The sequence below is a fragment of the Musa acuminata genome, chromosome BXJ1-8 (assembly GCF_036884655.1).
Source record: "Musa acuminata AAA Group cultivar baxijiao chromosome BXJ1-8, Cavendish_Baxijiao_AAA, whole genome shotgun sequence".
Classification (NCBI taxonomy): domain Eukaryota; kingdom Viridiplantae; phylum Streptophyta; class Magnoliopsida; order Zingiberales; family Musaceae; genus Musa; species Musa acuminata.
Window position 1 is genome coordinate 278696 of NC_088334.1, and position 16059 is coordinate 294754.

Genomic DNA, 16059 nt, shown 5'->3' on the forward strand with positions numbered 1-16059 from the left:
TTAAAAAAGCTGATATTAGCTAAGGTTGAATTGGAAAAAGAAAACCTATTAAAATTTTAAAGAAGGATTAATGTCATTTAGAGTTTCACCAAATGATCATTATTAATTGATGGAGATCGAAGATGATGACATGTATATGTATTTATGAACTTAAATACATGTGAAATTCTGCCTGAAACCCTATTTTCTCACTTTGGTAGACTGATATTAGATGGCCAGATAATAAGCAGCAAAAAGGTTGATGCATGTTTGATATACTCGCTCATGAACAATGGAAACAGACTTCATGAGATACATAATAATCACACATTCCAGTGAGCAAGAGTCTGCTAAATTATTGGCAGGGCCAAGTGCAGCAGCTCTCTTATGTTTCCAAATGCATGACAAAAATACAAGGAAAGATGCCTACGAGGAATAGGCATATCAAAGAGATATCCAAAAGCAAACTCATATATATATTTTATGGACAAAAAACTAATGAAATTTTCATGTATTTTAGACCAATAAAGGCCCTACATCGAATATGCACCAACTCAACGACATAGTAATGGCTCGTGATACATTGCATGTATGCATTCTGAAATGCAACTCTTTTAACACTTTTTGGACCTTTTTCTTCTTTTATCTTTCTTTGACTGCCAGCTTCAATGTCGAATGACAACGCCTCCGCGAGACACATAACCTTGCATGAAATGATACCACAGTCCACGGCAGTTTGAGAAGTGAGCGGTGACACCACAAAAGTTGGATTATTCACAAAGAATAATGGTACCGTGAAAGCTGCGATGTCGTGCCTACTGACCAGTTGTTGAATTCCAACCTACATCCTCCTTTACATGAAGGCAAAACATGCAAAAGTACCATCCAAATGAATGGATCTGGAAGGACCTCTACTCGTGTGTACTTTCGAAGCTATCTGGTGCATTTCTCCGCTGTCTCTCTCTCCATTTCTCACCCCATAATTTGGCCTCTGCAACAGCATGCTCTCTGACAAGATCACGGTTCTTCGGGGAGTCTCTTGCTCCGTCAATGTGGACTGGGCTATCCATCTGAGACTCTTGTGTCTCAGACTCCTCCAAGCCCCACTTCTGCCCGGATCCGCAACCAGAACCACCTCTGCCAACTTTTGCACCTTTGCTTAGTCCCTTCACTGGATCCCTTTGCCTGAGATCTGGAGAATTTCGCTGTGGTGAATGGACAGCATGTTGATGGTCCTTTCCACTTCTCGATCTTGGGGTAGATGGGCCAAACCTAGTACTCTGACCAGTAGCTGAATTCGGATCATAAGTTTGTGAAGCTAAATATGAAAGTGCTGTCACAACATCCCCTATGAGTGGACGAGTAGCTGCTTGCTCCTGCAAGCACATTGCTGCAACAGCCAATGCCTGATATAAGCCTCTTGCAGGATAATGGCCTTGTAGCAACGGATCAGCCATCTGAGGGAACTTTCTTCGATCTTTAAATAACGGACGAGCCTGTACATGAGATTCACAGGATCATAGTTTTAAGCAAAATCTGAACTGATATTTGAAAGGTCAACACATAACCAAGTTTTTTTACTTTTATATTCCCAAAATGTAATATTTAATTTTGGAATCTAGAGCTGGGATCAAGACTTTGAATCATCATACCAGTAAATGGTGCACCTTCACTTGAATCCTACAACTAAGCCAGAAGAGATAGGATGGAGCAGTTCAAAAAAAGAAAAAGAACAACATACCCATGCAACTAGATTTTGTTCTCCAGCAGGTCGTGTGTTGTCAATTGCTTTACGCCCAGTAATCAGTTCGAGAAAGACAACACCAAAACTATAAACATCAGATTTCACAGTTAACTGCCCTGTCATAGCATACTCGGGAGCACAGTAACCATATGTGCCCATCACTCTTGTTGAAACATGAGTCTTATCACCAACTGGACCAAGTTTTGCAAGCCCAAAATCTGACAACTTTGGATGATAACCTTCACCAAGAAGTATGTTCGATGATTTGAAGTCACGGTAAATAACTGGAGGGTTCGCCTTATCATGAAGGTATTCCAAGCCTTTAGCTGCACCAGCTGCTATCTTCATCCGTGTGTTCCAGTCTAGTGGCTCCTTGTCAGCTGGGATATCTATTGAAAACCAAATAGAAATCAATTTACAATCAAGTCAACTCATACGAAACTCCACAAAAGCCTTAAGGTAATTTGCTTTACTCCAGGTTGGAAAGAAAAAGAGGCATGTCAAAGGGTTAATTTTCCAAAACTAATGAAAGACACTGATAAACGAACTTGAGAGCATTTGCAACTACCCTTGTTCATAATGAAATTCTTAAACTAAACATCAACCAATCTCACAACAAAATAAATACAAGAATTTTGTTTAATTTTCAGAATGACATCAATTCAGATGAAAGCACTACAGAATAGAATGGAAGCAAAAGAAGAGGTTTCTGTTGAAATTCAGCCTCTTTGAACCATGAATCCTTGTTTTAATTAATAAATGGAATGTCTCATAATGAATTAGTGAGAGAATCAATCACAGTTACTTTGTGACCCAGGTGACCAGAATTAGTAATGGAATATTGAGAGGAGTGCATTGTTTTGGACCATCCGTTTTTGTCTCAGCATGAATTGCCAAGGAGGATTGCCAAAGATATTGAGTCTAGTATGATCCAATTGCTAAAGTATATTGAGTCAATACTGTGACCCAATTGAATCAACTATGACCTATTTCTTCTCCAGTGATATGTTCCCCAAGAATATCATGTTTCTGTGACAAACAGCAGCATGGAGGACATCCACCAAATGAGCTCTCGTAGTATCTACAACATTAACCTGATGTAGAGACTTTTTGAGAAAAACATGAATCTCAACAAGATTTATGGAGTATCTTTCATACATTGATGAAAATTTATATAGATGAAGATTTAAGGAGCGTCCATCAACAAGTTTCATGGATTATATATGCAACTACTTCCAGATATAATAGCCTGATCCCAGTAAAAAAGTCAAGCAACCTTTGAAAAAAACATATGCCATGCATCCAAACTCCAACAATAGCTAGCATTTAAAGAACGACCATGGCTGAATCTTCCAAATACAACAGATCCAGAACACTAATGATTAGGTCATGGTCTGTTGAGCTGTCTTTTGACAAACTTTGTCTAGATCAGAAGGCAAAATTTTCTCTTCTGGCAAAGAATTTCAAGTTAAATACAACATACAAACTGCTTACAATGAGGCTCAATTTAAATTCATTCTTGCACTAATATAAGCACCACATTTATTTACAGCGATTACATAACAGCTCAGAGTTAAAGAGTACCTTGTCTAATCATGTATCAGTCTAACTGGTATGTAGCTTATTCTCAATGACTAAATGACCTAGTTTCCTTTTGAGAAAATCTATTCCAACAATCAACTGATAGTTGTGCTTACATATAAATGAATGGATACTAAAGATGAAATTGTTCTAAGAATGTGGATTCAAAATATTTTTAAACACATGAATAATCATAGATATTATGTTTGATAACTATAAACCAGTGCGACTGCTGGCAATGAGTCCTTGATTGATTCATTAAATACATGCGATCATCTTTGGTGATGCATGTGATCTATGTGACTATCTTTAGAGGGAAATTGATTGATTTATGCATTTTCATTCAAGAAAAGACAGCTGACATGTTTTTATGGGATCAAACATTTGTCTAGGAGAAAATATCATATATGAACAAGAATGTCCAAAAATATAGAAAGCCCACCTCAAATGGGAAAACCGCAGAATGGAGATTGAAATTGCAAAAGTATCATACAAATCTGGAATACCCAAACTTCGCTTCCAATCCTGGTCAACAAATCAGTCCATGTATATTATAATAGTTAGCTGTGATCAAATTGATGCTCACATATAATGCCCTGCAAGATGGTACATGGCATGACATGCAGCATACACTTTATTTCAATAGGATGATCCTATCGAAATATAACTTGTACTAAGAGCATGAAACTACTGTAAGCAAAGTTTAGTTCAGCTTAGGTTTCATACGATATTATGAAGACTTAGTTTAGTTCTGCTTAGATTCCATAGGATGATATGAATGTGCTCCTTTTGCTTTCTTTAATCTAATTCTCAATTTAATATGATGTTAAGCACGTTCGTGTTAACAAAGAGACAGAAGTGTCCATGTATATCGCTTGAAAATTCTTTCATACTGCATAAATTGACCCCCCAAGACCCGCATTGGTGAGATCCTCGTGCATTGGGTACACCTTTTATAATGCATTTTATGTGCTAATTTATTACTCAAGAGCTTGATAGCATTTATCTTTTAACTTAAGTTGTACATTTGATATGGTTACCTTTTCTGATTTATTGTTGAAGATCATGATAACAATTATGTTACTAAATCATACACTAAATGTTCAAACTAATTTAGCTTGATGGTGAATGCAATAAAAAATTACAATAATCAAGGACCACAAGTCATTGACCTATTACTGCAGAATTAGAATAATGTATTGGAAATAAATGCTAAAGCATCTTGCTCTCTAATATTTTGCCATGTTAGTGTCCTCTTACTTCATGATACCAGTAGGCATCTTAAGAGCACTGCTACATTATAAAAGTCATAATCAGTGAAGCACCGCTTGGGCACTCGCGTGAACCCAAGCGCCAAGTGCCTCGGGCGAGCGCCTGATTGAAACGAAGCATTCGGTTGAACATTAGCTTCACTGGTTCTATTGAACCAACTAAGCTATATAATGTTACTAAACATGCGCACACAAACCCTGCCCCCCGCGCGACCCTAAGCCATAAACCCTACTTCGTGCGCAGCCACTGCCTTCGCCATCGTCGCTTCCTCTACTGCTGCCTCCGTCGTCAATGCACAAGACTGACGCTTCCTCTACTGTCAACGGACGGGTCTGAAGGTCTAGCTTCCGTGTGCAGTTCCCTCCGCTGTCGTTGCTTCTGTGTGTAGCTCCTTCCACCGTCGAGGGAGAGGACCGTAGCTTCCTCTGCCATCAATGGATGCATCTGAAGTTTCCTTTGCCCATGATGTCATTATCCACAACTTTTGCCATCGCAGCTATCACCATCTAAAGCTTTCTTTGTCCCTGCTACTGTCGTCCGCAGCTTCCTCGACTGCCGCAGCTGTCCTCCGAAGCTTCCTCCACCACTGCTATTGCAATTCGCAGCTTCATCCACTGTTGTTACTACTGTCATCCGCAGCTTCCTCCGTCGTGGCCATCGTCCTCCGAAAGTTCCTTCGTCACCGTCACCCTCTCCTTCCCCACTTTCCACCATCAGTGACTCTTTTCTCCCCTCTAACTACTGGTAACAGTAGATTAAATATTGCTAACAACAGATTTTTAACTATTGTTATCATATAATAGTCCCTATTTAGACTTTAACACTGCTAATCTCTATTTATTAATTATATTTTATATTTTTATATTTTAATATTTCAAAGCGTCTCGCTTCTCTTGAGTCGGCACCTAGGCGAGCAATTAGCGCCTCGGGCATTTTCGAACCTTGGCGCCTAACGCTTTTCAAATCATTATTGGAAAGTTCATGAAAATGTCATGCAAATGTGTGATAACTAGCAAAATTTTCTCAATATACTAAAATCTTCACGACATGAAATGATTATTTGTATGTTCATGAAATCATAATTTCAACATGTCAAATTAGAATTGGGGACATGTTGTCTACTTATAATCACATATATGTCTAAGACTCATATAAGATTATTGTCCTAATGTCATTGAGAGGATGAAAATTAGCCTACAGTAGGTATTCCAGTTCTGAGAACCTAATCTCTATGATAGGTGATCCTTTTTGAGGAATAACAAACTGATTGGTTAATTAAGAATCACACTAGTGAACACTTTAATACAATTATATAGGACGAATATCACTCCAATCCCATCCTTATCATGATCGGTCTCATCTACATAGTTATAAAGAGAGCATAGATATCCCTAATAATGTATGCAATATCCCTAATAATTTATGGAAAAGAAAAACCCAAGATAATTTTTTTTTTATAAGACATGACTCTATGAATATCCCTAACAAAGTATGCTATATATAAGCATAATCCATAAACAACTCTAGCTAGGGATCTAAACAATCCTTAGAATATCTCGTAAATGAAGATACTCACACACAATAATCATTGCAGAAACCATCAACAATGTATTCCACAATTGCAAGTTACTATCATCCGAGTCAAAGAAACATAGTTCAATAATTGATTCTAGTTTTGTTCCCTTCAAATGGATGGTTCAAGTCTTTTGATGGCATCTCATTAACCACATGGTATATGTACTGTTGGAATTTTTTTTGTGAGGGACTATAAAAGAATTCAAAATTTTCCTTATTTAAGGTATTTATTTTAATAGTTGTATTTAGTTTCCTAGGAACATAGAGACCTGTTATACGTTGTTTCTTCTCACTTTCTCATGATCTACATCTCATAAACCCGTTGAATCATTTGATAGAAATCTACATTATTTATATGTTGACAAATTGAGAAATTTTCAGTTGTATAGATGTTCATTGCATGTAACTTGATTAAAGACAATATGGTAATGTGGGTCCAAATTGAGAGATTTTCATGAGGGACCTTAAAGCTCCATGCCAAAAGTTATGGTTCATATAGGATCCATATGGAAAATCAGCTCTAATATTTACAAACTTGATCTTTCACTGAATTGTGGCATCAGCTGTTCCATTAACCACGAGGGCCTCACATCATGAAATGGGCTATGATATGATATTCCAACCAGCTTTCCTATAACAACCCTCTACACCCATTCCATCACTTCCACATCCTTTATTTCCTTATATTTACCATCATATGATAAAAGAGAATCCAAATTGGCAGATTTTCATAAGAGACCTTAAATAAGTCACACGCTAGAGATTTTCGTTCATATAGGCTAATATGGAAAATACACTATAACGTTTGTAAACATGATCTTCCATTGGATTGTGGCATCAATTGTATCATCAACATAAAGGGCTTGACATGATAAAAAGGACTACAACTGACGGTGTAACCATCTTTTTTTTCCTTACCAATTCCTTCCCTTTCACATCCTTTATTTCCTTATGTTTACCATCACATGAAATAACAGAAAGTAGAAAATATCTTGAATGAACAATAGGTTACTGCTGACAGTAATGCATAAGAATAAGTTTTTATCAAATGGAAAGGACAATCATATTGAAATTGAACTTTGATCAGTAAGGGTTTGTAGCAACTCAACTCAAAACATAATGATAATTGTTGTAGCATCCATTCACCAAAATATGATTATTTTTAAGCCTAAGATATTGTTGGAGACCATGGTGCTTTTTTATTATATACTAGGCATAGAAAGATAAAAGGTCAATTGAATCCCTTAGAATATCTGATGAGTTTATAGATACAAACATTAAACTTATTATTCATTTTCAATAATCCTATTCTTATTTCTTTGGAATATTCTTTAAATCAGGGTATTAGCAAATGTAATGTCTCTACATGTTCTACCAAAGTTAATCAACAAATAAAAAGGGAAATTATCTATAAATTTTAAAAAAAGAATTATAAGCTGCATTGAGTTTTAAAGAAAGAAGTCAATGCCAATAAAAAATTATGTAAAAACGAAATATTATTTTTCAAACAAACCTGGAAGCGTATCTTTTTTCAGTATGAACTAAGTGTTGTTTGTCATAAACTCAAGAATAAGCTTTATTTAGGTAACTTTAATTTTGCTTTTCCTTCATGTAGTTGGTTCTATTTAAAGGTGACAGGGTTCTAAGCAAAAGATGGTGTTGTAAATGAAGTTTAAACTAATAAAAGAAAGTTATTCCTCACTAAAATGTGTTCATCGTTCATATATGAGACTTCGGAAGGTATAAGGCCTTCGTCCACAAGAATAATTCCAGGAGCCTTTTCTCTATCTATATCATCTAATATGTTGCTCTTCTCATATACTTATCCTAGTGAATCCTACTTTCATAAAATCATTTGTTAGAAAATTTTGCAATCTGTTACTTTATTCGTAGCCAAATTAAATTCATTCATCTCCATTGAAATCTTCTTGCAATGCAATTTCTTGTGAACCACTGTTATTTTCTTCTATTGTCTCCTATTTGGACTATGACTTCTCTAAGAATTAATGCAAGCACTATTCATCATTGATAAGTTCTTACCAAAAAAGTAGTAAGTTCTAAGTGGTGCATGAATTTTTTGCAAGCTAAAAGAACAAATCTAAACTAAAAGCTTAGGCAAGACAATAAAATAGGACTGGTTTGGTAAAAGAACAAATACATGGGGTTTGGTTTGGTAAATTTGTTGCTGGATATTGGTTTCTAGATCCATTATGGGCAACTTCAAAAATCCAGCTCTGGCATATGCACCCATGTAAAATCATAGGACTACTCACAAGCAATGGCAGAAGTTATTGGTACTCAAGTCTACATGAAGAGGACATCATTTAATTCCTTTCTAAAGAGTCCTAGTATCCCTCCACAACAACCTTGTATTTGTTGTTTCTTATTAGTCAATGCAAGTCATGTAAAATGTTAACAACTCCAAAGCAAATGCCTGAAAAAAAAAGAAAAAAAAAGGTGAATCAGAAGGTACAAGTCACAATTGTTTCTAACTTCCCACTAATGTGCTTACTCCTGATTGTTATACTACAATGAAGCCCGTGGTACATAGATGCATTTCTCCTAGGCTATATACTATTACTGATGCTGGATGTGGCATGCCCATCAACACCCATGTCATGATGGAAAATCGCCTTAGGCGTGTGCCTTAGCTCAAAAATTAGTCATTCCTCTTTATTACAAACTTAGGGGGTGGGATAGTTTGTTGCCATGGGCATATCATCTGATCTAGATATAAGACCAACCTTGGATGGAGTTGGGATGAGACTAAAAAGAATGGTAAAAAGTAGACAAAAGGAACATGGGAAAAACAAATGGCATTTAAAAGAAAATCGGAAACCATAAACATTACAATCTAGTTTAACCTATCCAAACACAACAAAAAGAGTCGGGTATGTATTTGCATAATAATTTCAACAGAAGTTTAGAATTTCCAAAGGCTAGTGTAACTTGGAACTATGCAAGACTAAATTTAGCGTACTCATAGCACCCTACACTTTTAAGCATTTATGCAAGTAAAAAAAAGCAGATGGATCCTAATAGATCATGACTAATAATGAACTAATAACTATTTTATAAATCATCCTTATCATTTATAACTAGTTAATATCGGTTTGTATATCTAACCGAATTGCAACCATAGGAATTAAGAAAAAATAAGATCAAAATAACCAAATCAGAAGTATAAGACAACAAAGAAATCTCTAACCATGCAAATGATCTTCTAATGATCCCAATGGCATGAACTCATAGACAAGCAATCGTTGATCACCATCAGCACAATAACCGATCAGATTGACAAGATGAGGGTGATGTAGGAGGCTAAGCATGAGGACTTCAACCAGAAATTCTCTGTTCCCCTGAAGGCCATTTCTGTCAAGTTGCTTAACAGCAACAACCTGCAAAGATTTGTGTCCGCAATAAGCTCGATGGCTTTTATACTCTATAATGCAAAAACGAAATTTAGCTGATAATTGAAGGTATTTTTTTTTTTATTTTAGATCAGTTTCACAAAAGTGATGAAGACCATTGTTGATAGGTAAAACACGCAAAGAAAATACCGATAAATCGACACTGAAACATAAAGAAACCAACCTGTCCATTTTCCAACCTTCCTTTATAAACACGGCCAAAACCACCTTCACCCAAAAGGCAATCTTGTCTAAAGTTCTGAGTGGCAGCAGCAAGTTCACGGAAAGTGAACGTCTTTGCTGCAATATGATCAGCATTGCATTCTTTGGGAGTTGATGCTTTTTTACTGGTGTCTGAACCCATCCGCGACTTCGATTTATCTAGCACCACAAGAAATCAACGAGGGTGAACAAGAAACTAGATATTCTGCTTCCAGAATTTAATAACCATGTGATATTAACTTTGAAGGCATAGTTAGACACGTCAAGTGAAGGACAACTTTTTGAATTCCATAATTATGAGTAAAGTTTGTTCAATCCAAACACGACTAATTGGTCAATGACATTGATCAGACCATAGTATCACAGAGGCATGGTGAATTTCATGCATTAGCTTCCAATTCGTCATAACAAATCCAAATTGTTTAATGACCAAACAGACACGCAAATTTATTTCAAAGAAAAAAATACATCTTTCTCCCTTGCGAAGGAGAAATTCATGCGTATGGCAAGAAAATTATAGTCCTAAATGCAGGAGTCTGATTCCCAAATTCTGAAAGATTTTCTATCAGGAACACCACAAGTAGTTCCAAAAATCATTATTTTTCTATTCTATTTCTTATACAGTATTCAATTGACATTTATCCAAAAGAGATCGATAAGTGTCCCAATGCCCACAGATCAGACAAAATAAAAAGATCAAAAACTAAATAAACAAAATACTCCCTCCAAAGAAGCAAAGCGATGCCATAGGATCCACATGTTCGCACAAAAGACCAATTTTTAGCATCAAAGTTGGGACTTTCTTACCAATACTGCCATGATTAGACGCCGTGGCGGCGGAAGAATCCTTATGGTAAGCCCCACCCGCTTTACCCTCATTCTTCTTCTTCACTTCCTCCTCTTCCCTCTGACTGGCCGATCCAAAACACGGAAAGCAACCCATCTAATAAGTCGGAAGTACCAAGAAAAATCCACAGATTACAGCTCCTCCTCGATTCTCCGATCGATCGCGACCCCAGCTACACGAAGTCTCGCCGGCGGTGCACCAGATCGGATCAAAACAATTTGTGCTTTTTCGATACAAATGGAATAGAACTCAGAGAAGAGGGGCGGAACCATACGTAGAAGTCTGGGGTTAAATCGTGCGTGAGAGAGAGAGAGAGAGAGAGATCAGCAGCTTCTGTGACTCACGGAAACGGACAGTACCGCATATGGTAAGAGAGGATTGTGGGTAAAATTTCTTTTTCGACAAAATCGTGTGGCGACCCCATTCTTACCCTTTCACATAGTTATATATGGCCCCCACAGAAGCGCATTCGTTGGAGACGGTAAAGCGGCAGGTAAAAAATCAACGAGTGAGGTATTATTTTTTCCCTACGAAAAAGTAAATGAGCAATTAACGAGACATTAAAATTCTGATTTCATTTTTGGGAAGGGTTTCGGCATCATATTGCAACTTTTGGTGAGATAAGTACCGGCAAGTTATTCTTTTTAATTAAAATATTTTTTTAAATATTTAAATTTAAATTTAAATTGTTATTCTTTTTGATTAAAATATTTTTTAAAATATTTAAATTTAAATTTAAATTTAAATTTAGGAACTAACTTTGGGTGATTTTTAGGGAAAAGCCCAAGTTTGAATGTTTGTGGGGGATAGATAGTACCCCTTATTTCCAAAAATATCTAAATTGAGCTTTTATTTTATAAATAACAAAAAAAATATCTTGGCTAACAACTAACAATTTTAATTTTGTTTTTATGTTTTTCCCGTTATAATTTCTTTTTCAACCGAGTCTATATTTTTAATAAGATTATAGTTTTCTTTTTCTTTTTGTTATTGAACTAAAACACACAATTTCCTTGTTAACGTATTAAAAAAACATTGAAGCTGAATCTTAATTAACTCATTCTTATTACATTTATTAAAGTTGCATAAAATATTTTATTTTGGAGTTCTTACGTGATTTTAAGTGAAAATTAAAAATATTTTGACATATTTCCAAATAAAGCATGAGAAGTTTATATTTTTGAATAAACTTAACTTAAGGGTTTATTTTTTTTAGAAATTATTATAAATTATTATTATATATTTAAAAATAATTAAAACTTTTCTTAATTAGAATGTTTTTAATAGATTTATAATATTTTCGTCAATGAATTTTGAAGTTTTTCCTAACAATAAATATCAATTTACTATAGGTTTTAAGGTATTATAAAACTATTAAAATAAGAATTCAAATGATTTTGGATGAAAATTATGAAGGCTTTGATATATTTCAAAATAAATCATGATAAAAATTCTATATTTTTAATTTTTTTTAAAAATAATATTTTATAATCATTTTATTATAAAGGAATAATAAAAATAAAAATAATGAGTTATAATGTTTTTGGTTCAGTAATCAAAGACACCATCACTCTATTCAAAATACTCTAAATAAAAAAATATTATAACTACATTCAGAAATATTGTAACTGGTTCATCAATCTTGCAGGAGTCATTAAGCATTTTGGTTTCTCCAGAGGGGAGTGGCTCTCTCATCTTTCTTTAGTAATACATTCACATATTTCGAATAAATTTTATACACGTGATAGTATAAAGAAGAAACCTTTTTAGTTTTGATTTATAAAATATTGGTCCACTTTCTAGTTTTGTATATATATAAATAAACACACACACACACACACTCAGATTTCACTCCCAACTATGACCAAAAAATGTATTCAAACAATTATACATCTTTCTATTATACAAATGATAAAAAATAGCTACATTGTTTCTTCTTTGATCCCTTTGAATTTCTTATGGGATTAAATCCCGATTCATTGCAAAGTTTAAAAGAACAATGAGATTATGGAAGCCAATATTCTCACATTTATTGCTATCATTTTCACTGCAAAACATAGGCACAAAGAACATAATGCTTTAAACCAGAGATATTGTACATTGGCTTAACTTAGATGCCATAACTAAGCTGTACTAACTATGAACTCACAAGGAGAGATAGCTGCTTCATAGACAAAATACCGAAAAAGAAACTTAGTAAGTCAATCAACTCAGGGCAACCAAAAATAGAAACACCAAAAAAAAAAAATCCAACATTAGTACAAGAAAGAATAGAGAAGAAACGAAATGTAGCATTTTATGCTGAATGGCTCCATTCACTTAGAGGCCTTTCAGCTGGCCAACTAAGCCAGCAAATCCTACCCATTTCTCCAATGCACTTGCAGATGATACAAATGCCAATTTGGAAGACTCAATGTCACGATCACCAACTGCAAGAAGATAGTATATGTAGAGAGGTACAAGTGGCACATGAAGATAAGCATTTGGACACAAGTTGGTCTACTGTTGCATAAACTTCATACCTGATGTAAACAAGGAAGTCAAAGAAGAATTGAAGTTGTCCACCTCAGTTTTCTCTTCAGGGCTAGTGCTTAGCTGCCAAACCAATAAAAATGACAGCATTAAAGCAATCATAATGGTGAAATTTTGAAAAAAAGATTTAGAATCAAGATAATAAATCTCGGCCCGATACTGGTTTCAATAATTTATAACACTGGTACAGTGCTTGTATACTGAGCAGTATACCGATCCATACCATCGGTATCAACCAAAATAAATAAATAATTAATGACAACTAGTATATGGTCCGATACTAATCCTTTGCTCGAACCAGTAAATACTAGTTGGTACAAGTTGTACCAATCCATATTTAAAACCATGCTTCGTATACATAATGCTAAGTGTAAATAGAGTGGCAACCTTAGCAAAGGCTGCATTGACATTTTTAACCCAGTCAGCATCGGTGCTTGGCCCTAGAAGAGAACTTGCTGCAGTGAGATCAGCATTCTCAAGAGCTTGGCCCACTTTGCTTAACTTGTAGATTACTTCTTGCAGATAACCTGTAATAAGTGCCATTAATTAATAGGCAGAAAGAGATGTAACCACTAGCTCCTACTTCACATGAGAAAATGCAGAATGCAAATATTATGAAGGATATGTCTATAATGAAGGGAAGACAAGTAAATAATTATGGATTTTCTATCGTTCATACGCAAGATAACCAACTAATGGATTCACCAAGAAAGAAAGATTAGAAGCATTCCAAGTAACATATGTTGTAACAAGTTAAATTTGGCTTCATGGCACATTCTAACGCTGCATGAAACGTAAAGCAGGTTCTGATACCTGCATGAACTATGTGTCAATCTAACATTTAGTACTTTAATTGGATCTTAACAAAAATGGAGATGAATTGTTTCTCATCTACCTCATACATTATCCAGCTTCCCTCGAAAGAAAAAAATTAATAGAAAGAGTTGCAATGAATTTGAAAACATGCTCAGGAAAGAATCAGAAAAGAACTCAACACAATTTGAACAAAATTTATTCTTTTGATTCTAAGCATATCAATGGTGCAAGACAAGATTTTATTAAACATTGCTCATGGATGTGAATGCCACTCATTGCATGTAAAAGATTGGGCCAAGGGTTATCACCAAGGCAAAAAATTAGATGATATCTTGCATCATTTATAGCATTGCTCAAAAACTCAGGCCATGTTTTTCATCTTATGGAAAAACACAATTAGATTGATTGAAAAACTCAAAACCTTCAGTTAGGTCAGACTTACTGCCTAAATTGATTCTCCCTAACTTCACATTGGTGGGATCAACATTTATTTACACCCTACATTTACTTAGACCCTACATTTTTGTGTCCCGATATGTTTTGATGGGATGACTGACCTTCTGAACTTGAATCACCAATCTAAAATACTTAAGTCCAAGTTTATGATAGTAGCGTCATCTAGCTCTGCTCCACTAAAGGGATTCATATCCTTGTTAAGGACTCAATGATCCATGCCTGATATTAAGTTTAGCAGTCAGCATGTCTGATATTAAGTCAACTTTGATACCATTTGTCACGACCCAGCTCAAGACAATAACTAATCTACCCACCTTGTTTCGTCTGAACCAAAGATCCAAAATGCTCAAGCCCAATCTGATGATGGTAGATTTATCTGATCCTTATAAATGTATTCAAGTTATCAATCACTTGTAATATGAGACTAAACCGAGATATTATATGTATATTTGAGTATTTTCAACTAACAAATCAATAAATTACCACAAGCATGCATACAGACTCTTTCTTTGGATAGTATTCTACACCAAATATACACGAAACCAAACTTTAGAATGATCTGAATCAAAATCTCATTGGCCGAAAAGGCAATTAAGTACAGAAGAAGAGTAGAATAAGAATCAGTTCAGAAACTACCATGATGAACATGGGGATCGGAACAGTTAGCATTAAAAGAACAAGAACTGGTTTCTTGGAGTTGATCCTAATTTAGGGCAACATTAGCTGACCTTTTTCCTTGTCGGAGGAGCTGATGACGCCCTGTCTCTGCAGTCTTTTCTTCCGATCCTGCTTCACCCGTTCCAAGAGCTCCTCGTCGTCGTCCGCCTCCAGTATGGTGGCGGAGGCGGGTCTAGCGAGGGAGAGAGTGAGGGCGGCGAAGCATGCGGCGGCCAGGCCTTCCCGCCTCCCCAGAGTGGCCGACGCGCGCTTGGACGGCGGTGGCACCACGACGAGCGTGGCAGTCGTGGGAACAGTGGCGCGCACCGCAGCGAGCGCGAGGGTGGAAGGAGGGCATGTGGCTATGAGCCTCGCGAGGGGAGGAGGCAGTGGCGGAGTCATCACTGCTTACACCGTGAAGGATGGGATGGGATGGGATGGAATGGAAGATGTGCTGCTTGTTGTCGGTGGAAGACGAGAACTCAAATGGATTCCTTATCCCGACTTGACACGGGGAATCCGAGCTGGAGACCACGTTGCGTACCATTTCAATTCCGTTTCATATACCTATTTTTCATTTACATTTGCAAAACAATAAAAATAAAAATAAACTTGGGTCTATTCGATGGATGTGAGTGGAGGAGGGTACTATTGAAGATTTAAACGTATAAAATAATATATATATATATATATATATATATATATATATATGTAAAATCTAAGTCTTTATGGGTTATATGTGCAATGCCAAAATCTGAAGATAATTTGGCATATTTTAACGTTATGCTGTTTAAATATGTAATATGTAATAATGCTATTAAGACGACAATGAGGATATTAAAATAACTAAAATGGCTATTCCTTAAAGGATTGACGTGGAAAGAAAACCAATTAAAATTGTTAGGGGGCAAATACACTATTTATCGAAACAGGAAAGGATAGAAATGTAATAGTGCCTTGTTACAACA

General features: G+C 35.7%; 2 protein-coding genes across 2 annotated transcripts; both read right to left on the bottom strand.

The window, feature by feature from the left end:
- Positions 1-432: 432 nt before the first annotated feature.
- Positions 433-10969, bottom strand: LOC135680457 (receptor-like cytoplasmic kinase 185). Its single transcript, XM_065194354.1, has 5 exons — positions 10591-10969; positions 9746-9942; positions 9360-9549; positions 1721-2112; positions 433-1475 (listed from the first exon to the last, which is right to left on the bottom strand). The coding sequence occupies exons 1-5, from the start codon at positions 10724-10726 to the stop codon at positions 891-893; spliced, it is 1500 nt and encodes a 499-aa protein (XP_065050426.1). The 5' UTR covers positions 10727-10969; the 3' UTR covers positions 433-890.
- A 1718-nt stretch (positions 10970-12687) lies between these two features.
- On the bottom strand, positions 12688-15598 carry LOC135680458 (thylakoid lumenal 16.5 kDa protein, chloroplastic-like). The gene is made up of 4 exons (XM_065194357.1): positions 15163-15598; positions 13550-13689; positions 13153-13225; positions 12688-13059 (listed from the first exon to the last, which is right to left on the bottom strand). Exons 1-4 carry the CDS (start codon positions 15491-15493, stop codon positions 12950-12952), a joined length of 654 nt encoding a protein of 217 aa, XP_065050429.1. The 5' UTR covers positions 15494-15598; the 3' UTR covers positions 12688-12949.
- Positions 15599-16059: the final 461 nt, after the last annotated feature.

Bases quoted from the DNA above. Each gene is read 5' to 3' on its own strand.
- LOC135680457 (XM_065194354.1), bottom strand. From the start codon at position 10,726: ATGGGTTGCTTTCCGTGTTTTGGATCGGCCAGTCAGAGGGAAGAGGAG. The intron at 9,943-10,590 runs GTAAGAAAGTCC...TTGTGGTGCTAG, and splicing joins GTCTAATCATGGCAGTATTG to ATAAATCGAAGTCGCGGATG. The intron at 1,476-1,720 runs GTATGTTGTTCT...TCTCATGTACAG, and splicing joins AACAAAATCTAGTTGCATGG to GCTCGTCCGTTATTTAAAGA.
- LOC135680458 (XM_065194357.1), bottom strand. From the start codon at position 15,493: ATGACTCCGCCACTGCCTCCTCCCCTCGCGAGGCTCATAGCCACATGC. The intron at 13,690-15,162 runs GTCAGCTAATGT...CACTTATTACAG, and splicing joins CTCCTCCGACAAGGAAAAAG to GTTATCTGCAAGAAGTAATC. The intron at 13,060-13,152 runs GTATGAAGTTTA...ATCTTCTTGCAG, and splicing joins GACTTCCTTGTTTACATCAG to TTGGTGATCGTGACATTGAG.